Source organism: Argopecten irradians, chromosome 12 (assembly GCF_041381155.1).
Source record: "Argopecten irradians isolate NY chromosome 12, Ai_NY, whole genome shotgun sequence".
In the NCBI taxonomy this organism is placed as follows: Eukaryota; Metazoa; Mollusca; class Bivalvia; order Pectinida; family Pectinidae; genus Argopecten; species Argopecten irradians.
Window position 1 is genome coordinate 10,733,227 of NC_091145.1, and position 25,921 is coordinate 10,759,147.

A 25,921-nucleotide genomic window follows, 5' to 3' on the forward strand; every position below is an offset into this window, starting at 1 on the left:
GAGACAATTTGATTATGTTTTAAATCGTACTTTTGTATAAATTCTCATTGTCCTAAATCAGATAACAATACAATTTAAAACAAACATTTTTGTTTTCGCGGAATAAGGTATCCTTGATACTCCAGGGGTTACTATCACTGACGTTATATAAATCCATGGACCATCTCATCGTAAAACTGGAGGCAACAGGTAATTTTAGTCTTTTGATGTTACATCAAAAGAATCGAATAACCGTACAATATGTGGCTTTGACGATGGATGCCATTCTCTCTGTAATCATCAATCTCTGCAGGCCTATGATCTCTCAGTTTATTTTTTCTATTGACATGCCTTCAGTTTTACTAATTGTCCATGGTTGGATATGACGACAGTGATAGCAACCCTTGGAGAATCGAGGATGGGAATACAACGTAAAATATCACGTGATATTTTTGTTTCGGTCTCACGTGAAGGAAAATTGCACGTGTCGAGGCATGCATTATGTCATAGTGCTTTAGGTTACAATACTTTATATTTTTTCTATACGAGCATTTAAAAGACGGGTTTTTAAGCACCTCTGAAAAAAACCACAACGGATAGGTCCTTATAAAAAATCTGTTAGATCAACATTTGCGTCTTTCCACAAAAGCACCGACGGTCGATACTAAACTTCTACGAACATATCTTTTAGCTTTCGTTGTTGTTTATAGACGAATTTGTGTGTATACAAATACATTCTATAGTAAGGTTTTATCAACGGGTACATACATGGTCCTTTCACCTTGATGGGTACAATACACATTGATAGATACCAAGGCTAACCATTGGAATCACTCAACTATGACGACCACATTGGGACGGTTATCACGGGCGACAATGTAAAAACTTGAAGAAGGTAATAAGAGTACAACAGACTTAATCGTCAATCAGAATATCTCGGGGAAATTTCCGTCAATTTTCGGAATATCCGAAGATTTAATCGCGATCGCTATTCTAACACGAGCTTGTAAGTATTCCATTTGCTTCATCATCGGTCGCGATTTGTCACGGGAAATCTAGGCTTAAACAGAGACACACGCCCGCAAGCGTTTGCAATCCTGTCTCATCATATAAATCTCCAAGACGAGGAACAAGTAAGTAATGTATTGCCATTGGCCGGTATTTATCTAAATCTCTGCTAATGGGAAATGCTGTTTTGTATACGGGTTCTGGAAATCTCCGTCACGCGAGTTTGTGGAGAGGTCAATAGTCCTGTAGCCATGTAATAAGTCAATTGCTGGGGTTTATCATAACATAATTCATCAGCAGGCATACATGTACATAATAGTACCAAAGCTGTATAGTCTGGCTTCTTATCCTGTTTTACCCTTGACCTTGAATAAGTTTTGAGATAAGTAAAGATTTTGAATATTCGGTAAGTTAATACCTGATCAAGTTAACATCCACCCTTTTCCTATTAGAGTTTAAATGAATTTTTAGTACAGTAGTTTTGCTAATACAATCAGTTTGGTGTGTGTGTGGTTGAGTAACTGTTGTCAGCTTCCGATCTCTACGATTAGACGATCATACGCAGCTTTATTGCCTTTTGAATAAAAAATTAAACGTTCTGTTGTAATTTTAACTCCTACGCGATGATCTCAATAAACAATATATTGAAGAAAATATTATACCAAAGCTAAGTCACATCTCGATAAGAAAATTGTTGATTTTATGTGTCAACAAGTTATGTCAACTTTGATTAATTATATCTGATATAATGGAAGGCAATCTGGAGTACCCGAAGAAAAATCGTACCCCGCCGTCATAAAATTGAACCCAAAGCGCATTGATTAAGTTTCGTGGAACGAAAACGCAATACTGACCAAACATCCATCTTTTATTGTCTAATTTAGATTTTTCCCATTGGAATGGCACATCTTTCACCATCCTCGATACTCCAGGACTCCCGCTCACTTACGATCTCTACACCCCTGGACTATCTCATAGTGAAATTGAAAGCAGCTCAGCGGAAAACATTTGACCAATCTCAGGCTAGCAAATATTTCATTTGAAGACTACATAGAGAGCGACGCCCAACTTCAAAGCCACACAGTCAACCACAGTGTACCGTTATACGGCTCTTTTGATGTACATCAAACGACTAAATTACCTGTTCTGTTTTGTTGCCTCCAGTTTTACTATGAGATAGTCCAGGGGTGTGGAGATCGTAAGTGATCGGAACCCCTGGAATATCGAGGATGATCTACAAAGGTCACAGTGGCTGCCTCATAGTAAGCGTTACATGTTCACCACCGTGACAGTTTCACCCTCGTGATTGCTATCGAGTTTACTTATTGGGGTTTAAATGCGTAAACATTCTTACAATTATAACAATATTGACATGAGAATTGAGTGGCTTCTTGCAGTATGCTGTATGTTATGGAAGCTAAGCGATCGACTGTAAGGTATGTAATCAGTTTGTACATATAGATAAGTTCTAGCTAACTCTTGAACTGTTACCGTTTCTGATGTACATCTGGCGTATTTACCTAGCTAGGAGCCTCTGTATACACTGTGCATGTTTTTTGTGGCATGGCAGACTTGTTCAAGTCACCATGTAAGGGTATCGACCTACCTACATATATGTACGTACAATGTATACGACTCTAGCTAGTATTCCTTCTCGGGGAAGATCAACCGATCGCGCAACGTGCGTCTAGCACGTGTACAGATACTTATAAATTCTTAGTAATCGACTGTTAGATACGTATTGCTCTTAATGCATTGATTTCGTCACTATAAGATCGTAGTGTTTATTGTATATGTCGTACAGATGCATGTCTGTATGTGAAAAAATGTCCCTAAGTGGGGTCAGATATAACAAAACGATGGTCATATGTATACTATTATCATAGTAACCCCACATTTCTATATTGTATGCAGGACGTATTCGATTAGAATGTTTTAGTTTGGTGTTAGACCATGAGGCAATGGGCTAAATATATATGCTGGTCAGTGGCGTAGGAAGATGAAACGTAATGGGGGGGGGGGGGGCAAAGGTCCTCAATATTTTATAACTCCCCCCTCCCCCCCTCCCCCCGCCGCCGCACCTACAGGAGATTCATTCAACTCCCAACCATATATGCTTTATGTACTTTTTCATATCTCATTAAATTTAATCCTTGTACACATTTATAGGTAGTGGGGTCACAAAAAGGAAATTAACGAATATGCAAATTGGCTAAATTAGCGTGTGAGCGTCGAAGGCACGAGATTTTGGTGTTTTAGGGGTCTGAGGGTGACCCACGGGAAAAAATATTGTAATTTAGAATGGATGAGATGAGTTTAACAATGTATTTTGATGATTTTGCGAGTGCCCGAAAGCGCGAGATTTTGGTGTTTTGGGGGGTCCGGGGCCTCCCCCGGGAAAATATAACGATTTAGTATAGCTTAAATGATTTTTGGTGAATTTGCGAGAGCCCGAAAGCGCGAGATTTTGGTGTTCGGGGGTACCGGGGGTCTCCCCTGGAAGAAAATTACGATTTAGAATGGCTTAGATGAGTTTTAAGATGCAGTTTGATGAATTTGCAAGCGCTCAAAGGCGCGAGAATTTGGTGTTAGGGGGGTCCGGGGGTCTCCCCCGGGCAAAAAAATGAATTAATCGTCTCGCTTAGACATTATAAAAAATTGATCTTTTAAGAGACATTTTTTTTAAATAGTACATATAATCCCTTGATGGACATTTTAGTCTAATTCGTGTGTATTGAATTTTTACTATTTAAAGTTTGACATTATGTGCTTGAACGTTTTAGAAAATGCGCCGCGCAGCGGAAAATTTTCTAGAATAAAGTACGAAAAATGTGCAGGAGGACCCTTTTTTCTTTCAAATAAGCATTTTAATTTAAGAAAATTTCAGTCGGCGAAAATGGGGGGGGGGGGGGGGGGGGGCAAAAAGACATGGGGGAACGGGGGGGGTGGGGTGGGGGTGGGGGTGGGGTGGCAGTTGCCCCCCTGCCCCCCCCCCCCCCCCCCCCCCCCCCCCCCCCGCGCTTCCTACGCCACTGCTGGTGAATACATAAGAGGTAAAACTAGCTGTAAGTCCAAATGAAAATACCTCTGGTTTATTGAGTTATTAGTTATAATAGAAGTCGAGTATAAGGCTGGAGCTTACATTCCATATCACAGGGATCTGAGGAATTAGTTACAGATTATATAATCATGGACCCACCGGATTGCTTTTAGACCATTTTAGACGTTTTAGAGGTCTAGATAAAAAAAAACCCGACAAAAATCTTATACGAGCTAGACTTCTAAAACGTCTAAAAATGGTCTCAGGGCACTCTGATGGGTCCATGATTATATAATCTGTAACTAATTGTCATATCCCTGCGATCCATATCAAACCTGAGGTGAATATATCCTAGAGTTATAAATAGGTAAGGAGCAGACGACAGCTATTCATCAGAATGAATTACCAGCCAGTTCAGTCTAATTCTTCAATTGTGCAAATATATATGCAGTGCAAACACCGTAAACGTATAGTGTTGAGATCCTTCTCACTTTACTAATATGCTAAATTGTATTTACGATCAAATTATCTTTTTTTTTCACTCAGCCAAGTATATGCCCACTGCCAAACAGACATAAAGATTTGTCAATGAATTGTGTGAATATTCCCGAAGACGACATAATTACATACAGCTAAAATGTTATACCAGAAAAAAAATACCATAATGATACATTGTCTCACTATCAAACCTGTATTGAAATCATCACGAAAGCAAGATATTCAGAAGGAATTAAATGTATTAGAATGAATATCTAATCTGTTGTATAACTTTTTGTTGAAACATTTGAAATTTTATTTTAATGTCACATTTTCTGTATCAATTTTCTTATTATTTGTCCGTACATCGTTTTAATTGAAAGTCCATCTGTAGTTTTTTTTCCGTCAAATCATTTTTAGCTCACCTGGCCCGAAGGGCCGGTTGAGCTTATGTCATGGCGCGGCGTCCGTCGTCCGTCGTCCGTCGGCGTCCGTCGGCGTCCGTCTGTCCGTCAACATTTCCTTTAAATCGCTACTAGTCATAGAGTTCTGAATGGATTATAACCAAATTTGGCCAGAAACATCCTTGGGGGAGGGGGAACAGAACTTGTATAAATTTTGGCTCTGACCCCCCAGGGGCAGGAGGGGCGGGGCCCAATGGGGATATAGAGGTAAATCCTTTAAATCGCTACTAGTCATAGAGTTCTACATGGATTGTAACCAAATTTGGCCACAAACATCCTTGGAGGAAGGGGAACAGAACTTGTATAAAGTTTTGCTCTGGTCCCCCGAGGGCAGGAGGGGCGGGGCCCAATAGGGGAAATAGAGGTAAATCCTTTAAATCGCTACTAGTCATAGAGTTCTGAATGGAATGTAACCAAATTTGGCCACAAACATCCTTGGGGGGATGGGAACAGAACTTGTATAAATTTTGGCTCTGGTCCCTCGGGGGCAGGAGGGGCGGGGCCCAAAAGGGGAAATAGAGGTAAATCCTTTAAATCGCTACTAGTCATAGAGTTCTACATGGATTGTAACCAAATTTGGCCACAAACATCCTTGGAGGAAGGGGAACAGAACTTGTATAAAGTTTTGCTCTGGTCCCTCGGGGGCAGGAGGGGCGGGGCCCAATAGGGGAAATAGAGGTAAATTCTATAAATCGCTACTTGTCCTCGAGTTCTACATGGATTGTAACCAAATTTGGCCACAAACATCCTTGGGGAAAGGGGAACAGAACTTGTATAAATTTTGGCTCTGACCCCCCAGGGGCAGGAGGGGCGGGGCCCAATAGGGGAAATAGAGGTAAATCATTTAAATCGCTACTAGTCATAGAGTTCTGAATGGAATGTAACCAAATTTGGCCACAAACATCCTTGGGGGAAGAGGAACAGAACTTGTATAAATTTTGGCTCTGGTCCCTCAGGGGCAGGATGGGCGGGGCCCAATAGGGGAAATAGAGGTAAATTCTATAAATCGCTACTTGTCCTAGAGTTCTGCATGGATTGTAACCAAATTTGGCCACAAACATCCTTGGGGGAAGGGGAACAGAACTTGTATAAATTTTGGCTCTGATACCCCAGGGGCAGGAGGGGTGGGGCCCAATAGCGGATGTAGAGGTAAATATTCAAATTCCTTCAGAAAAGAAACAATGAACCTGTATTCAGAACATTACTTGGCATTGCAAACCAGGTGAGCGATACAGGCCCTCTGGGCCTCTTGTTATTTTGTTAAGTCAAATTTCCACCGTGAAAATACACAGATGCCCATTTCTACGATCCAACTCCAGCGTATGCTGTATTTATCACTGCCTTAAGCATATTGGATCTCAGGTATCTTTCTGTTTGCTACATTCATGTACACTGTGAACGGTGCTGTTCACATAAAACCTTTGTCATATTCTGGTCAACAGCTAACCTTAAAAAAATATAACCTTGTGAAAACGTTCGAAATATTTAATTACGTTGTGCCAGCATTGGTCAAACAGGGAGACCCACTTGTCGATCGATAATTATAACCAATAAATTAATATATTGTACATTTATTTACCAAGAATATTTACCGGATAAATAGCATTTTGAGAATGATGGTGGATTCTGGACTCACTACTTCAAATATCTGTAATTGATATTCCAACCTTTTCGAAAACGACCAGCGCTTAAATTTACGGAAAGAGTTGACCTTCTAGTCGTTATATAATTTGCCAACTTTTTTGGACGCTTGTATTGCTAATTTGCTATACCCAATTTGTCTCAAATGTATTAATTTTGGGCCAAATAATAACAAAACATCCATTTTCTTGATCATTCTTAAGTCAAGATATGTATTTAATTGGCAAACGTGGGGAATTTAAGGAGAATTATTTCCATAAACGTCATAAGGCAAGTCCTTTCTTGTGTAAAAGTGCCTTCAAATATCAGAATATGAATAGGTAAATATATTTACTTGTAGATAACCACTTATTTGAAACGATACATGTAGGATTTAAGAAAACCATCGCCAGTATTGTAACAAGGGTTAAACATCATATCTGTATACTAGGTAAATTAAGTTACTGCTTGCTACATTTGTGATGTATGCTAATACTCCTATTGGTCAAGTTTTGGAACGATCGAACTGAATATATCTGTTATTTACAGTTGAGCCTAACCGATCTATTGTTCACACGGACTCGGTGTATTTAAAGTGTTGGAACACCTACGTCATTCTGAATGTGTCGCTTTATATCATTTAACCCTTAGGGTTACACTTGACCATAACATAGCACTGACCACTGTCCGGTAGAAATATTTAGACTATAAGGAGTGTTATGCAAAACCGTCTGGACGTTCCTATCCGTAAGTATAATAATGTATGCACATGTATTGTTCATAAATTGTTAGGTACTTCTTATGGCGTGCCGAACGTTGCAAAATTCTAGAAGTAAAAACATGTGTGCGAAAAAAATGTGTTTGTAATATATCGTTATAATACGTGTTCATTATTTTTATTTGTGTGTGAGAAAAAATATTTGTGTGTATTTTTAATATTTGTGTGTGAAAATAATGGTTTGTGTGTAAAAATGTATATTTGTGTGTGATTTTGTTTTATATTTGTGTGAACAAAATTTCTTTGTGTGTGTGAAAAATACATTTGTGTGGAATTTTTTTTTATATTTGTGTGTGAAAAATGGTTTGTGTGTAAAAAATATATTTGTGTGTGATGTTGTTTTATGTTTGTGTGTGAAAATCACACATAAATATATATATTTACACACAAATATATTTTTCACACACACAAAAAAAATATTGAACAAATATTTTATTTTTACATAGATATATTAAAAAAATACACAAACATTTATTGTTTTTACACACAAATTAAACACATTGAACACATATAACGATATATTACAAAACATTTTTTTTCTGTACACATTTTATTTTACTTATTGAATTTTGCAACGTTCGGCACGCCATATGCTCCAGTAGTTTTACAACGTATTGCAATAAGTGACCGTATTATCTTTGTCTAAACTATATATTAATAGATTCTAGTGGTTTGTGTTTTATTTCCTATAAATAGCACACATGGTTCATTTAAAGTCCCACTATCTGTGTCTGTCTTTTATACACGATTTAATTTAAATTACATTTCAAATTGATACAAGTCTATATTTTTACGCTTCAGGCATTTCACTCTTGAAATGTTTTCACTTCTCAGTCGACGTAGTATTTGTATAGTTCATTGGTTGGTAGATCAAATGTTTGTCATATTAAAATAACATTGATATCCCAAACAATATCGATACCTTGTGCCCCTTATAGTGGATATTTCCCCATGCCCTTATTTTCCTATTCATTCAAATGTTCCTTTCTTTACATGCCATCTGAATAGACTAATTCTATTCTAGCTGCAATATTGTACCTCAGATGACTTTTAGACAGATAATAGTGTCGTCTTTAAAAAAACGAAAGTATATTAGGCCGGGTACGTATGTTCGTCCAACTACTATTCATGCATAAAATTCATATCCATTTTGATTAATCCGTCCTTTAAGGGTATAATATGTTTTCATTTTGTATTAGGTGGTATTTTTTGTGCAAGAAACCAGACTACGGTTAGACCGTCTTGCACCCATTGGACTTGGCCGAACATGGCGACGTATTACGAATGAATAAAAACGTCGGGATACAAAACACAATGGTTCACAACAATTACAAAGTTCAGAAAGCGCTCCTTCAAGAAATTTTCTTTATCTATCAATCTTTAAAAAAACAAAAAAAAAAAAAAAAAAGACAGCGCAAAAACGACAGCACACAACAAAATATCGCACTATGATTGCTGGAATACCATCTGATCACATTACTGTGATACTTCTTGGAAAAATAAGAGAGACGATTTCGTATAGCGTTGTCATTACTATTTTTTTTCTTCAAATGACCTATAAAATATATGCCACAGGGAAAGCAATGCTTTCTTCAATCGTCAAAGATGCAAAACCTTTAAAACCGTTTTCAAAAATGCATCAGTTGCAAGCAATGATTTCTTTTTGGAACAAATGTGCATATTAACATGTACCCAAGCTTATGTGGACATCTGAAAAGCTTTTGTTGAAAAGCTCTAGAAAAACTTGTGTTCATTTTCTGATGTATGTTTTTATCGCCTGGTAGGTTTCAGAAAATCAAAATGAAGCAAAACAGAAAAAAAGCACAACTATGGTTGAAGCGTAAATAAAGCAGACTATCTTGTCAAAGAAACCGTTTTGCTCAAATACATCTTCACCATGATATAAATATACCATTTTCTCATTTTCAGAATGGCTGGATGTCCATGAGAACAACCCCCTTTGATCTTCATATGGAATTCCTCCCACATTTAAACTGCGCCTAAAATGTTAAGTGACTACTTTTACACGTTGCTGGGGGAACGACCTGTCCCAAAGGCCAAGCTTTTGAAATATTTGATTGTTGTTGGGGCAGTGATAGTTATTTACAGTGTAGTATGGACAATGACGTCACCACGTGAACAACTGGAACATGCATGTAAGTGAAATGTCCCAAACTTGGCATTTTATGTATTAGTAACGGTTGAACCATTATCATGTAATGAAGAACACGGTGGTTTTTCTCCGGGTACTCCGGCTTTCCTCCACCAACAAACCTGGCACGTCCTTAAAATGACCCTGGCTATTAATAGGACGTTAAACTAATCAAACAAAAGTGTTGTATTTAACTTACTCGGTATTGTCTTAAACTCGTGTTTTTGTGGTTGCAAATATTAATATTGTCGTCAGTCCCATTTCTTTTTCAACTCGATTAAATACATCAAAATATGATAAAAGGATATTGTAATCATACGATTTTAAACGAAACTAATTGTTATATTTACATACAAAATTAAAACTTGTTTTTTTATCGTAACATCTAAAAAAACGTTCGTGGAATGCCTATGTTTTTATAAAAACATGACAAAAGAAACTTAACTTTATTGAAGGCGAAACAACAGTGTCTTGTATTTAAAAAAAATAAATTTCATAACATTACGTATAGTGCATTAATTGTATTACCAAGCTTAAATGAAGATTTTATTTAAACCTATGTTAATTTTTTCTGTTATCTAGTTTCAGCGACTAGTCAAACAACGAAACAATCAAGAGCATTTTCAACGCCTAGCAGGGTAAGATGCGGCTTTGTTCACGTGCTATCCACAGCAAAATTCTTGTGAAGACTTTCTCCTTTGCATGCAACATGCTTGCATGTGATTGCATTTGTTTTGGCGTCTGCAATATTGGCAAAAACGCAAAGTGAATCCTCTTGAAAATACGGCATCCCATCCTTAATCCTCCAGAAGTAACTGTGACTAGTTATATACAGAACCTCCATCCCCTAATTAATGACAGTGATAGTAACTCATTGAGTATCGAGGATGGTGGCATACTTGTATACTTCATAGCGCAATCTTACTGAAACTCACGGAGTATAACATAATGTGTCACCATTGCTTAGTGACGCGTACATGTACATGTAGTTTTCTTATTGTAGGAAAAAAGTCGTGACATTTTCCATATATATCGCCTTGGGTTACACCTCATTATGTCATAATGCTACTTGGGGCGGTAATCAGAATCCGATGAATTTTCATCTATTCCAGTCACTTTATTTGTAGTTTCACATGTTAGTTACGTATCATGAACACGTTTCTGTTTTGGGGTTCTTAATTTCGCAAACTTGCCAAACCTTGAGCTTAATTTTGATTACTACAAAATGTTGTACTAAACTCTGACTGTGTTTGCATTATCAAGTAAAAAGTTGCTTTTAAGTAAGTATATCAATAATATTTCTTTTGTTTGCTCATTTCAGATGAATGTACTAGTTCAGAGAAAGAGTCACCTAGACGCTCAGTGCGACGAGTTGATTAACAGAGGTGAAATAAATATGACGTTAAACGTTTCTAAATTAGATCACGTGATCGTGGACGATAAATATGGTCTGTTGTATTGCTACGTTCCAAAGGTTGGATGCTCAAACTGGAAAAGGATATTTCTACACATGACAGGGCTATTTGACAAAACTAGGAAACGTCCAGAAGACATCGAACATAACGAAGTGCATTTTAAGTACAAAAAACGTCTTCGAACTCTCGTCGATTATTCCATTTCCGGTATTCATAGTCGAATACGAAACTACCGGAAGTTCATGTTTGTTCGAGAACCAATGGAAAGGCTTCTATCAGCCTACCGTGATAAGTTTGCAGGAGTTGGTTTCGAGGACAAAACATTTCAAAAATTAGCAAAGAAAATCATGCAAAGTCTTCATCCAAATTCAACATCATATCAAAATGTTAAGAAAGGTGATGTGACATTTTTAGATTTTGTGAAATATTTAGTACAAGAAGAGACGTTTGGTAGCAAGGGTTTTGAATTGGATGAACACTGGCAGAGACAAAGTATACTTTGCAATCCATGCCACATGAACTACGATTTTATAGGTAAATACAAAACATTAAATGAGGACGCTGATTTTATTCTGAAACATACTGGACTCTCTCAATATTCTTTTCCAAAGCGGTCTGTTTTCTATAATGCCTCAAAAACAAATGATACATTTCAAAGTTATTTTCAGGGAATACCCAGTTATTACAAAGAGCGTTTACGGAGGCTATATCAAATGGACTACCTTTTATTTGATTATTAATTTTCGTTGTGTATACGACAATCTGTTGCGTAAGTTCAATGTTATATTTATTTATTATTTATATTTTTCACAATTGTTTGATTAAAGATGCTCCACCGCTGACAAACAGTATTTTTTCACTATCAAAAACAGGAGCAGACGATTTAGCTTTTTTCGTTAGTTTCAAAAGTTATTTACTTTACACCATCACCACCATTGAAAAGTTTGAGCTTCTAATTTTACTTCAAAATAAAAATATCAAAATATTTAAATGTATCCCGAAAAAATTCTTTGGCACTATGTCCTATATGGAATGCAATACTGATTGCACATGCACCGAAAGCAAAATGAACTATTTTAAATTGCTTTTTGTGTTAATTAGACTTATATATATACACGATTAAACACCAATTATTGTTCAAATGATGAATATCATTTATGCTCTGTCGGCGGTGGAGCATCTTTAAATAACATTGTCCACATAGATTAACGCCTGTTCGTGGCTTAGATTCATCCTTGCTACATATGAACAGCACAAAAGCCACGAGCAGTTGATTTTTATATAGAATGCAGCATTGTCAAATGCATTAATGAAATGTCCTTATATTATTGAATTATGATATTAATATGAAATTACAATCGTATTACATGCATACCAAAGAGAACATGTTGGTAAATTTTCAGTTATGTTTACATTTGTAGTTGTGTAAATAGTTTTGATATGCTTTAACAGTCACGATGTATTTGGTTTTAAAACATTGTAGATATTCAGTTTAATGGTTAACTAGTGTCTGAGAATAAGATTATTGATCAACATTCATATAATGTAAATCAACATATTTTTGTTTGAGTTTTTCCTTGCACTAATTACAAATCGTTTCAATGGTAGATGCGAAGATATCTGAATGAGATTTGTCGAATTTGTATGATAAATTTGAAAATTAGCAAAACGACTCGGATCTTATAGAAATGATATATTTCAAATGGCCTATGGAAACCTTCAGTGACTTTGGTGTCATACGTTTTAGCTGAAAATAAATAAATAATAATTTATATTTACAGATTGAAGTTTATCTAAAAAGACAATATTGGATTCTACTATGTTAATAGTCGTACCTTTCTAATTGTTCATATCAAATGTAATGAGCCATTTTCCTGTCTCTGGAACTGCGTATTATTGTCCATTTTTGTAATGCCAATTTACTCTTGTACACAAAAATATTTCATTTTTTTATATAAAGATCTGTTATATTTTCAGTACATTTTTGTGTCTTATGTGCTACCCATATTGGACAAATTTTGTGAAGGAAGAAAAGGACCATCATGACACATGTCATATATAACAATGTCAAGTGAGAACGCTGTATTCAGTAAATGATAGTCGAATATGAATAATAATGTGTATGATACAACAGTAAATAAGTTTACGGAATTGTTGCATTGATCGCTACTATAAAATAACCATACAATCAGTGATTCATTGTGGATGTAGAAAGTTTAAATATAGGCATTGGTTAGTTGTCATCTTGACATTGCAATAGAAACTAATCTTTAGCGGTATTATCTTACCAAATGAAAACGTATGACACTACTCTTATATGTGATATTTACTGGCACTGAAAACCGGGTTATTTGATGATCCGATAGGTCAATCGAGTTATAAATTCTAAAATGTCTGAAAAAACGTTTCAACCCGGAGAAATCGGGTGAGTTGGGAATACCATCACATACGAGCTCTACACCCCAGGACTATCTCACAGTAAACTGGAGGCAACAGAACGTGTAATTTAGTCATTTGATGTACATCAAAAGAGCCATTTACGGTACACTGTGGTTGTGTGACTTTGAAGTTGGGCATCGCTCTCTCTGTATTCTTCAAAAAAAACTTTTTGCAGGCGTGTGATTGGTTCAGATTTGCTACTCTGAGCTGCCTATAATGAGATAATCCAGGGGTGTAGAGATCGTAATTAATTATAAGTGATCGGAATCCCTGGAGTAACGAGGATGTATGAGTACCGGTTTAGTCATATGCCCAGGGAATGCTTTTCATTTACCATCTACTCGCCATGGACTCCGAAAAACTATTTGGTTTGGGTTGTTTAGGTTTACGTCCTATTAACAGCCAGGGTCGTATAAGGACGTGCCAGAGTTAAGTACGGTCTACTCGCCAAGGACTCCGAAAAACTCCTAAAGTTTATTATAGCAGCTTTCTGGTACGATATAGTATAATCTTTCTTGTCTTTATGATGAAGCTACAGGACTTGGTGCTGGCTTCGATTCTATTAAAATTTGAAGCATCGACAGATAAGTTGAACAGATGACGTAGATGATGGAGTGGAGGGCATGATGCTAATGTGACGTCATCTCAACGTGATGCTCATGTGACGTCATCTCCTCTGTCGCTTCTCGGGAAACAGCAACTGAGACCATTTAGATAGAGTCATACACAGGCATACTGTCTTCAGGTATTTTCAGGTCAGATAAACCCGAAAAGAGCTAAAAAAGGCAAATTCATTTAAGTCAAAACTGACCAGAAAATCATACGAAATTGACCGGAATTTCACACGAAGAATTGTTCAGGTCAATTACGGGTCTAGATTTTTTCAGGTAAAATTGACCTGAAGACATATTGCCTGTGTACTGATGATCTTGGACTTTCTTTGAGAAAAAAAATGTGACTGGTCATGCGTTCTGATCTATCACAGTTACTTCCCTGAATCAATTTTAGTGAACATCTCCGACATGATGGTGTTGTCTCTCTTTTATTATGTCCTGTCTTTTAAAACAGTTATAGTTTGACACTTAACGTGTACAATAATATCGCCATTCAAATGAACATGCAGGGTACGAAATGAATCTATGAAACCATAACATAAATTATAACTACATTGTTCATCCTAACCTTACAAAGATGATTAACAAGTTATTTCAATAATTGCGTGTACCATTTTCATTTGGCGATATCTACACTGTGAAAACGCATTGAAGGTAGAATGTTATCTTTAGTGAGTCAAGTTTCATCGACATTCCATAATTGTAATGAATTTTGTAATGAAATGTAATGAAAGAAAGCATTGCAGGATTAAGGAAAACTCCTTAACCTAAGTTAAAACATACAGTTGTGATGTCATCTATTGTTGTTTCTTTACTTTAACTCCAGGATTATGGGACCATTACCTGTAACCGTCCTATATGTAACCTTTTACTGTCTTATATCTAACTCTTATATAAGACAGTCACTTATAAGACAGTAAAAGATAACTTATGGGAGAGTTACACAATACGGGTGAGTATGTCTCCGGGCATAATCCCATAATCCTCACGGGCTTCGATACAGTTCTCTATCCCATATATATTGTACAGTTTTCGGCTAAGCTCCATAACATATTTTCCTTTAATCGACATTAATTGACGTGACAATGACTTTCTGGTATATAAAGTATGTTATTATTGATATATCGTGTAGCTGGAAATCATTTGATGGTTCCAATGCTATTATAAAGTTTTGTATACTCAGCAGTGCTCAAGTTGACATTCAGAATCGACCTTTTACTGTCTTTTCAATACAACTCGTACGCTTTTACACCTTTGTGTACTAATGCTGTCTGGTCAATTGTCTAATGAAGGTGACGGGGTATCTAGTCATCGAAACGTCACACAACATTTTTACTGATTGTGTAACAGTATAATTACATAAACCTTAAGAAAATGTTTAGAAATATATTTCCCTTAACTGTTGTTGGAATATTGGTGAACCTGGGACCAGACAACACTGAAGTATGATAATTAAACGGCGCTACTTACATGTTTGGCTGCTACCATTATGTGATGGAATGGTACTTTTTGCCTCAATTTTTGGTCCTTATTACTCTAACGCAGTGACTAGTTTCACTACGATATGTTAGGCCACTGTTGTTGATCCCCGCACAAACAGCCTGTCCGCCATCTTGGCGTCATGGTCGAAGCGCAACGTATAATACGTGATGTAATTAGGCCACTGTTGTCATTTTGACTGTTGAGGTTGAAGAATATAAGACTCTTTCATAAGTGGATATGAAGGATAGGGATATTTTACCCGAGGGTCACAAAATGTAGTAAAACCCGAGGCTTGCCGAGGGTTTTGCAACATTTTGTGATCCAGAGGGTAGAATATCCCTATCCTTCATATCCACTTATGAAAGAGTATTTTTCTTTCATACCTTGACGTTTTATTGCAACTTTACAGCTATAATATCTCGCCATTTTAAAAAAGATTCGAAGAAATCCACGACTGAAAGTCAATTTTTCATACATGGAAAAATTACGTGATATTTTCAACAAAAAATCCGTTGTTTGCATCTTTTATTGTAAAACCAGTTAAGTTTGTGAAAAAAAAATGTTCAAATTTTACTGAGGAAATAGAAATTTTGTCGATGCCGTGACGTCACGAGGCTTTATTGCATGGGTAGCCATGCAATACAGCCTCAGGCGGCATGAGTGTATTGCCCTAGACCAGCCAGTTTTACACCCGTATGTATGAAAGAAATGGACTATATACAGTATAAACATATAAAAAAGTATATATAAAGTATACTGAAATTTGTCCTGTTGTCAAAAAAAAAAGCTTTGCAATGAACAATGCTTTAAAATGAAACAATTATCCATAACGACAAACATATCTTTTAAATGGAAAGTGAGTAATCTATTATTAGGATATTGGATATAATGACAATTTCTATTGTTTAGGTACACAATCGACTCGTCGTAGTCAATGGAATTTCACTACGCTAACGATTTTGCTTTTCAAATTATAGAACAAAAAGGAAAATAACCTTTATTTACTTTTTAACCCAGTCGATTTATTGTTCACCCTCTGTAATGATTAGTGTGTTGTTGAGACGGTACGACTGTTATTTTCATTGTGTCTCACAATTGAATTTTAAACTTTAAGTAGACATAACCAGAAAACAAGTTCCAAGGAGAAAGACGCCTGTACCTGTCAGTAAGTATGGACATATTTTGCTTCTTTACATTTGATTTTGTATATTATATATTGAAATAATTAATATAATATAAGTGGACGTTTTTATATAGTGTCTGTTAGCCAGCTAGATCTCATGTATCTTACTTAGCTTGTTAAGGTCATTTTAATATGTACCATGTCATGATGTATTGTAATCATGCAATTAAAACACCAATTTAAGCTTTTCTGGATTCTGGAGTCGTGTTCTTGTACATTGTATATGATCAAATAATCGATCATGTAGCATTTTAACAAATAAGAGAGAATTTAGAGGGTTCATTGTGTCAGTGCTAGTTAAGGGGCGATTGCAAAAAAATTGCAAAATTTTACAACAAATTTAATTGTCAAAATGTAGAGAAAAAGATTGATGCAGTGTGGAAAATGGGCGTTCACAGACACTACGCTTTGGCAAACCGTTCCAAATATCTACAAGTGTGCTCTGATGTTTGGTTACTTCTAGTCTGGGTACTTGCTTCATGATCTCTTGTACCATGCCACGATGTGTCTTACTGTATTTTGTGGTGGTCAACTATTGGACAGGAATACGGATGTAAGGTCCTCTAATTACATGCACGGGGGTGAGAACTGACGAAACTATTCCAAATAGATGAAATTCGAAGTCTTCAAAAATATCTACATTGTATATAATTACTGCGATGTATGATTCTAACAATAATCGCGTAGTCTGACAGATATATGAGCATTCTTTATGAAAGCAATATAAATTAACATAAATAGCGAGGATCGTTAATTATATCTGTCCCATTATCTCCCTTTGATCATTGACACAACCTGAGAAGCGTTGATATATATACAATTTACCATAAATTCAGTGTGCATATCTTCCACAATTTCCAATTCATTTGTATATAAATATGAACAAAATTAAACCCCATAAACCTCCTGTAGGAGGCCTCTCTTATCTCTCGCTTCTTCCCTCCATACCATATGCATGTCCGCTTATGAAGGAGCGTTGATTTAGATATAGATGTATATTTATACCTAATGATTTCTCATAACAATAACAGGTTTGAAGAAGTAAAGCTGCAGCAAGGATTTTTGTTAAACTTGTTATTGTTATGAAAAATCATTATATGTAAATATACATGTACATACATGAAAAAAAATACAAGGCATGAAGACGCCTTTATAGTCAGAAAGGCCTTGCGACAAAGTCTTGATTTTTTTTCTTTTAAATACCTTTGCAGGAAACTATCGGATTTAACATTTGTATATACATATATATTTATGTATAACGACTTTTCATATCAATAACAAGTTTGGAGAAGTAAAATTGAAGCAAGGACTTTTCTTTCTATTGGAGATCTATTGCAAAATTGGCTATAAAAGGTAAAACACAGTATATATATACGTACTGTATACACTCTCTCCTTTTAAACTTACAGAGTGTATAATTTGTGTTTTGATTGATCTGGTAATTGTAAGTTTTATGTATTTCATAGTCTGTGGTTTATACAATCTGCTATACGTCAGTACGTTTATGTGTTTTTACATTATTATAAATGAATTGTTCCATTATACTGTATTTACATATGTAAGCTACGCTATTTACATTGTACATTAACTTGTTGTTATTTGTTATTTTAGGGGTTTTAATGGAGGAATAAACTGTTATTCTGCGTGGAGTGCTCATAACCATATATAGAACCATAGAAGTAGACCCTTCGGTCCTCGATAGGTGTATCCTCTGTGGCCTATTCTACACCAACGAGTGATTTATGCTATACATAACATTGATGAACCCTCCGCATAGTTGTAAGCTGTCCCGGCTGGTCTCCCGAGGTGAGCGGGTCGAGAGTCGGTGGTATCCTCGATTTAATGTTCAACCAAGTTTGTCCGATTTATAAGTTTTTGTTTTAGACATTTACAATAAACCGCCCCAGTTCCTCTAGATGAATATGAAGCACTTTACAAAAAGTAAGAAAATACCTGTAATCTTTTCTACATACATAGCTCATCGAAATGTCTATGAAAGTGTGACACGTTATCTTAAAAACATTATTAAAAAAAAGAAACATAAAATGGCGAACTTATTTTTCAAATATTATTTCATTTTTACAGCGTGGCGGGTTATCTGTGAAGAAAGATCTTTGACGTTCATTTGGAATTCATCCCTTCGAATACGATACGCATATAATATTATAAAATGTTCAAAGTATATCATTACATATTGCGGTTGATGCCCACTCCAAACTTCAAGATGTTGGCGTATTTGGTTGTTGTTGGGGCCACGATGACTATTTATAGTTTAGTATGGACAATGACGTCAGGGCATGTACATCCCGGACATGCTTGTAAGTAAGAGGACCCATTTTTTTTCATAACAATAATTTTAATCGAAATGAAAATGGTTATCTTAAACTTAAATTTTAACATCGGAAGCTTGACTATTATAGCTATTTCTAAAAATATACTGAAATCTCTTTCTCTTTCATATTTTTTCCTTCAGCTTTAGTTTTGCGATTTGAACATTTAAATTTGAGGCAGATCCAAAAAATGAAAAGACAGTCATCTTAGATTATGAGACTGGACTTAGTTAGGAAAATACTGGAGTGATCTTTTTCAATTTTCCATGTAATACTCCCTATAATTTCTTATTAATCTGCAATCACCCATCCTCGATACTCCAGGGTTCCGATCACTACATCTCTCACCCGTGACTACATCGTAAAACTGGAGGCAAAGAACGGGTAATTTAGTCCTTTGTTTCAAAATTAACGGTACACTGTGGTTGACTATGTGGCTTTGAAGTTGGGCGTCGCTCTCTCTGTAGTCTGCAAAGGAAATCTTTGCTGGTCTGTGATTGGTCAAATATTTTAGCTGAGTGCCTTCAATTTCTATGAGATAGTCCATTAGAGATCGTAAGTGATCGGAACCCCTGGAGTATCGAGGATGGCAATTCAAAAGACGGTCAACTTGTGTTTAAAATTGAAGTTTATTATTGCTTATAGGTCGTTTCTAATTTCATGTAGAAGGTTCCCCTGGTGCTTTTATATGCGTATTCTATTTTGAAACCAATCTGAAAGACAACATGGTCGACAGGTAGCCATCTTGGATTTTGACAGTTAACATTTATTATCATTTTCGTGGTTGCTTTTACTAAAAAGTACCACAAAAGAACTTTACAGTCATCTTGAATGTTGACATTCTTTAAGTTGGTAAGCCTTCATAACATTATCTAGTTTTCCAAGATATCAAATGTTTCAATGGAAGCAATTTGATTAAAATACCAGCTCTTCAATACGCTTGCGTTGTCATAGCAGCTTAAGCGTATTGAAGGGGGGCCGCGGTGGCCGAGTGGTTAAGATGTACCGACATTTTACCACATGCCCTCCACCTCTGGGTCGTGAGTTCGAATCCCATGTGGGGCAGTTGCTAGGTACTGACCGCTGATCGGTGGTTTTTCTCCGGGTACTCCGGCTTTCCTCCACCAACAAACCTGGCATGTCCTTAAATGACCCTGACTGTTAATAGGACGTTAAACTAATCAAACAAAAGTATTGAAGAGCTTGTTTTAATCAGAATTCAATGGAAGAGGAAAAGAAGAAAATCGCACAAAATAGACAAATGATACAGATAACTGAGATTTGTTATATCTTGTAAAATATTTTAGTTGACAATTGGTTAATGTATATAACTCTTACCCATTCACCCCTGAAGTCGCATACAGATTCTTCCATTTCAAAAGATAGACTAGTCCATTTTGGTTTTTCAGGGGTGGATGAGCTAAAAGTCCCATTGATAAAATGCAATTTCACACGGCTTCTGTAGATAAAAAAATGATGCCATATCATGGGTTAGTTTCAGGGATTGACCAGAAGGTGAGAAAGAATAGAGCGTTTTCGTCATTAAACCAGGTAAGCTATGGTATTTTGTTTTTCATCAACATTAATCGACAATGAAGGATAACCTATATGTGGCATGCAAGGGATGTGATGAATTATGTGCCATTATTAGAAGTTCAGTCTTCTTTCTTTTGAAGGCCTGGTGCAAATGCCTTACTTCATAGGATTCGTCCTCAGAAAAGCAATCGGGTGAAAGAATTTGGCATCCTATCCAATCACATTACTTCCAAACTGCTGATTCGAGAATAAAGATTTTTTCATCGTTAGTTCGGTATAAGATATTTACTTTCTGATAGAAAAATACAATAAACCATCTTTAACACGAACTGCAAGGCACCAGGTCAATAGTTCGGGGAATACGGGGCATTCGAGTCACACGAGGTTGGTCTTTGATAAATAGAAATAGGCCTTATGGTCACGATCATTGGCAAGTCTTGCATGCCAATAACGTCCAATTAAGCAATTTGGCTGGACAAATTCTCCAGGGCTTTCATGCAATTTTGTTCGGTTATTTTTAACTCTTCCCTTATTACAGATGAGGTGTTCTTTTACAACACTTGAATCAAAGAAAATAAATCTTACTCTTCTTAGTATTACGTCTGCATGATCTTATACGTTTGGAAGTTAAACTTGAAATGAAGTTGTGACTTAACAGTATAAAATGTTCTGCTTTGTTATAAAGAAACAATTATTTCTGATGTGGAATTATTATACATGTATGTTATCAACATGTATAGGTAACACATTAATCACATGTTTCGACCACCATGTGGTCATATGGGCAAATCATCGGAGATTTCTGTTTACGACATCAATGTCAATGTTGCATAGCAACCAAATATTCTGATGATTACTTTAAACCAAATGGTTTTCGCGAGCGATTCAATTGTGTGGGCAAGAGGCTATCGCGAAAGTCAATTGTCGCGAAAAGTAGTTAGGCATAACAACGTGGGAAGAAGTTGACGGGGAAAAAAATCTAGTATAGGAGCATGAGATGCTTTTGACTCTTAATTAGGAAATTAAATCACTGCGGAAAAGGCATAAAAAATGCAAAATGATGTCATCACAAAATTTAAGTTGATTTACAGTACCACATGCCTAACATAAATAAATTCCTTAACATTTGCACACTTTTCCTTTAAATTGCAGATTATTATGCAGAGCCAAAGAAACAGCCATCTTAACGCTCAGTGTGACGTCATGGTCGCTAGTGGTGAAATAGATATGACGTTAAACGTTTCTAAATTAGATCACGTGATCGTGGACGATAAATATGGTCTGTTGTATTGCTACGTTCCAAAGGTTGGATGCTCAAACTGGAAAAGGATATTTCTACACATGACAGGGCTATTTGACAAAACTAGGAAACGTCCAGAAGACATCGAACATAACGAAGTGCATTTTAAGTACAAAAAACGTCTTCGAACTCTCGTCGATTATTCCATTTCCGGTATTCATAGTCGAATACGAAACTACCGGAAGTTCATGTTTGTTCGAGAACCAATGGAAAGGCTTCTATCAGCCTACCGTGATAAGTTTGCAGGAGTTGGTTTCGAGGACAAAACATTTCAAAAATTAGCAAAGAAAATCATGCAAAGTCTTCATCCAAATTCAACATCATATCAAAATGTTAAGAAAGGTGATGTGACATTTTTAGATTTTGTGAAATATTTGGTCCAAATAAATCTTGATGGGGATAAAATGTTTGAGCATGATGAACACTGGCAGATACAGAGTAAACTTTGCAATCCCTGCCAAATGAGCTACGAGTTTATAGGCAAATACGAAACGATGGAGGAGGACGCTAATTATGTACTTAAACACACTGGGCTTTCCACTTATTCTTTTCCAAAGAGGTCAGTTTTCTATAATACCTCAAAAACAAACGATACATTTCAAAGGTATTTTCAAGAAATACCCAGCGATTACAGAGAGCTCCTACGGAAACTGTACCACATGGATTATATTTTATTTGGTTACAAGTTTCCATTTGATAAATGACAATCTGTAACTTAAATCTAATGCTAGGTTTCTTTTTTAAAGCAGTTTGTAATAAAGCAAAAAATCCCCATTTTAAGACGACATTAAAACGGCGATACACATTGCGCTTGTACAGAGAGGTGCGGTACATGTTTTTATTTACTACCATAGAATTATTATTTTTCAACCATTAACATTTGCAATTGTTTTTTTTGGTTTCAAGAAATACCCAGCGATTACAGAGAGCTCCTACGGAAACTGTACCACATGGATTATATTTTATTTGGTTACAAGTTTCCATTTGATAAATGACAATCTGTAACTTAAACCTAATGCTAGGTTTCTTTTTTAAAGCAGTTTGTAATAAAGCAAAACATTTCCATTTTAAGACGACATTAAAATGGCGATACACATTGCGCTTGTACAGAGAGGTGCGGTACATGTTTTTATTTACTACCATAGAATTATTATTTTTCAGCCATTAACATTTGCAATGGTTTTTTTATATGACCAGATATTTTTCTTTTTCACATATTTTGATTATACATAAAACATTTAATTTCATCACATATAAGATCTAAACAACAATACTTGATGGTTCATTCTCTAGTATTTCAATTACATCTTATTCCATAAAATATTACAATAATGATACGCATAGTTTCAAATTACTAGTAAATTCCCATCACATTTGCATATCTTATAGGACACATATTCTTACTCCCATTGGATTCATTCTCTAATGCATTTCAATTATATAGTTTTACATACAATATTTTAATAATGACATGATTTATAGTTTCAAAATAACTCTCCATCATTCTTTCAATATTCTTTCTTTTTCATAGTTCATTCTTTAATATTTCAATTATAGTTTATTATATATATATATATATTAAAAATCTCTCTACCCCCTCTTTCTCCCTCTTCGCCTTCCCCCCTCTCTCTTCTCTGTCTTTTTTGTCTCTCTTCCATCCTCCCTCTCTCTATCTCTCTCTCTCTCTCTCCCTCTTCGCCTTTCCCCCTCTCTCTTTCTCTCTCCCCCTCTCTCTCTCCCTCTTCACCTTTCCTCCTCTTTCTTCTCTCTCTTTCCCTCTCTTCCCCCTCTCTCTCTCCCTCTTCGCCTTTCCCCCTCTCTCTTCTCTCTCTTTCTCTCTCTCCCCCTCTCCCTCTTCGCCTTTGCCCCTCTCTTTTCTTTCTCTCTCTCTCTCTCTCCAACCCCTATCCTCCCCCTTCGTCTTTCCCCCTCTCTCTTCTCTCTCTTTCTCTCCCCCTCTCTCTCTTTCCCTCTTCGCCTTTCCCCCTTTCTCTCTCTCTCTCTTTCTCTCTCTCTCCCCCCCCCTCTCTCTCTCCCTCTCATAAAATATATGCTTTTAATTACTTTTGGTTTTGAATGTCGGAATAAAGTATTATTGTCTTTGTCAATGCTTTGATATTTCATTTTTATTTTTAATTTCTATACTTTTTACAATTCTTTTTTATGATTATTAACTCCTAATATAATGTGATTGTTATGCAATTAATAATTTTAAAATCTCTCTAATTTGTTACCACAAATATTCATCTTAGGGCATAGATAAAATGAATGCGTTAAATTTCTTTATAACCTCGAAGAATGAACATAGGTCATTTGATTTATTCATTTGATTATGTTATTATACTTCTTTGTATAGTGGACAATGTATGGTCTGGGTCCTTTTTGGCCCTCAAATCCATCATTCCTCAAAGATGCTACACCGCTGACGAATGGTATTTTTTCTCTATCAAAAAGGAGCAGACGAATAAGGATTTTTATTCGGTACAAAAGTTACTTACTTTACACCATTACCACATCTGAAAAGTTCGAGCTTCTTGTTTTACTTCAAAATAAAAATATTAAATATGATTCCTGAGAAAAAAAGTCTATGGCATTACCCTATAAAATAAAACCAAATATATATAAATATATTTTAGATAAAAAGGGGCACAGACCAACATAGTGCTTTCCATTTACATGTCTTGCATTTTCTTTCTGCTATTGAGTATTTTCTGGTTTCCAAATAAATACTTGTAAAGGAATTCAGATTGAATTAATTGTTTATTAAACAAAGAACGCCCAACATTCATAGTTTAATAATGCTGCTTTTGTGCGGCAGGATACCACATTTTTTATTTAGTTAAGAAAGCTTTTTACCAGCTAAACGTTAAAAAAATTCATACAACAAAGGACTGACGAATGACTTAAGTTCATTAATTCTGCAATAAAAAACAAAGTGTTGTTTTAATACCTCCTTATTGCATACATTAAGTTTAACAATTGTGACTTACAAAAAATATTGTTGTAATTTGCAAACAACAAGATTGGTGAAACAAAATGTTATGCCAGCAGATATAAAAACAGAAAAGCGTGAACTGCTATATATGAAGTTGGTCTTGTTTTTCGGCTAATATCATTAGTAAGTAACGAAATCAATATCGTAGCACAATAAGTACTAGAAAGTCTTTTTAGTTGGTCTCAAAAATATATTCCAACAGATTTGCGTGTCTGTCGTGTTAAAATGTACTCTGCATGGTGATAATAACATATTTCAGAATTTTGGATACAGATTTTGATTGCATACTATTCTATTTTAACATTTTATATAAATAGGATTGGGCACACGTTTTCAAACTTGTATTAACGCCTATCTCTCTAATATATAAATTTAACAGGAAAGTTTTAGACTTAAAACAATTTGTGAAGTTAAATAAAATTATCAAAAGGAAAACAAGAAATTCTTCATAAACTAGATAAATGTTCATGGAATTGGGAAGTCTGATAGACAATAACGAATGAATTTTAGGAATGTAGTATATCCATATTATCATTTGCCGAAATCAAGTTATTGAAAGCAAGAATATTACTATCAAGTAATGATAAATACATATCAGAAAAAAACATGGAACTTGTTTTAAATGAATTCATATCAAAAGTTGATCTGGCCGTCATATACAAAATCAATCCGAGAAAGAGATAACCTTTCCATTGCTATTCCGTCATTGTATATTACAAGTGCAGATAACTCTGTAATATGCAAATTCGGAACAAAATCCTTTGTTACATTTGACGTTATTACGTCAGTTTAATGCTATACTTGATGTTTCTTTAATTCGACATTTCTTCTCTGACCCGACTTCAATGTTAAACACAGTACTGCCAGGTTCCGCTGGTTCCCCGAGTTGTCTATCTTCCTCCGGTTTTTTTTTCATTTGTATTTTGTCCTAACTTTTCCTTTTGGGCTAGCAGTTGGACTCTCCACCAGTCTCTAAAATATTAAAATCATTTCTCAAATTTGATATTATTCGTCTCTGCGATATGTCTGATTCTAGAGACTGGTCAAATCCGGATAAAATATGTAATTTGATACACAAGGTTTGGCTGGCTAATATATATCGTCCTTTA

General features: G+C 35.7%; 2 protein-coding genes across 2 annotated transcripts; both read left to right on the forward strand.

The window, feature by feature from the left end:
• The first annotated feature begins 2,269 nt into the window (after window positions 1-2,269).
• On the forward strand, window positions 2,270-12,909 carry LOC138336379 (carbohydrate sulfotransferase 13-like). Its single transcript, XM_069285855.1, has 4 exons — window positions 2,270-2,423; window positions 9,296-9,522; window positions 10,101-10,156; window positions 10,840-12,909. Exons 2-4 carry the CDS (start codon window positions 9,372-9,374, stop codon window positions 11,671-11,673), a joined length of 1,041 nt encoding a protein of 346 aa, XP_069141956.1. The 5' UTR covers window positions 2,270-2,423; window positions 9,296-9,371; the 3' UTR covers window positions 11,674-12,909.
• Window positions 12,910-18,724: 5,815 nt separating this feature from the next.
• Window positions 18,725-24,902, forward strand: LOC138336541 (carbohydrate sulfotransferase 11-like). Its single transcript, XM_069286055.1, has 3 exons — window positions 18,725-18,969; window positions 20,477-20,532; window positions 21,670-24,902. The coding sequence occupies exons 1-3, from the start codon at window positions 18,822-18,824 to the stop codon at window positions 22,519-22,521; spliced, it is 1,056 nt and encodes a 351-aa protein (XP_069142156.1). The 5' UTR covers window positions 18,725-18,821; the 3' UTR covers window positions 22,522-24,902.
• The last annotated feature ends 1,019 nt before the right edge of the window (window positions 24,903-25,921 follow it).

Excerpts from the sequence above, each read along its gene's own strand:
- LOC138336379 (XM_069285855.1), top strand. The coding sequence starts at position 9,372 with ATGTTAAGTGACTACTTTTACACGTTGCTGGGGGAACGACCTGTCCCA. Across the intron at positions 9,523-10,100 it reads TGAACAACTGGAACATGCAT|TTTCAGCGACTAGTCAAACA; the intron begins GTAAGTGAAATG and ends TCTGTTATCTAG. Across the intron at positions 10,157-10,839 it reads CATTTTCAACGCCTAGCAGG|ATGAATGTACTAGTTCAGAG; the intron begins GTAAGATGCGGC and ends TGCTCATTTCAG.
- LOC138336541 (XM_069286055.1), top strand. The coding sequence starts at position 18,822 with ATGTTCAAAGTATATCATTACATATTGCGGTTGATGCCCACTCCAAAC. Across the intron at positions 18,970-20,476 it reads TGTACATCCCGGACATGCTT|TTTCAGGGATTGACCAGAAG; the intron begins GTAAGTAAGAGG and ends ATCATGGGTTAG. Across the intron at positions 20,533-21,669 it reads CGTTTTCGTCATTAAACCAG|ATTATTATGCAGAGCCAAAG; the intron begins GTAAGCTATGGT and ends TTTAAATTGCAG.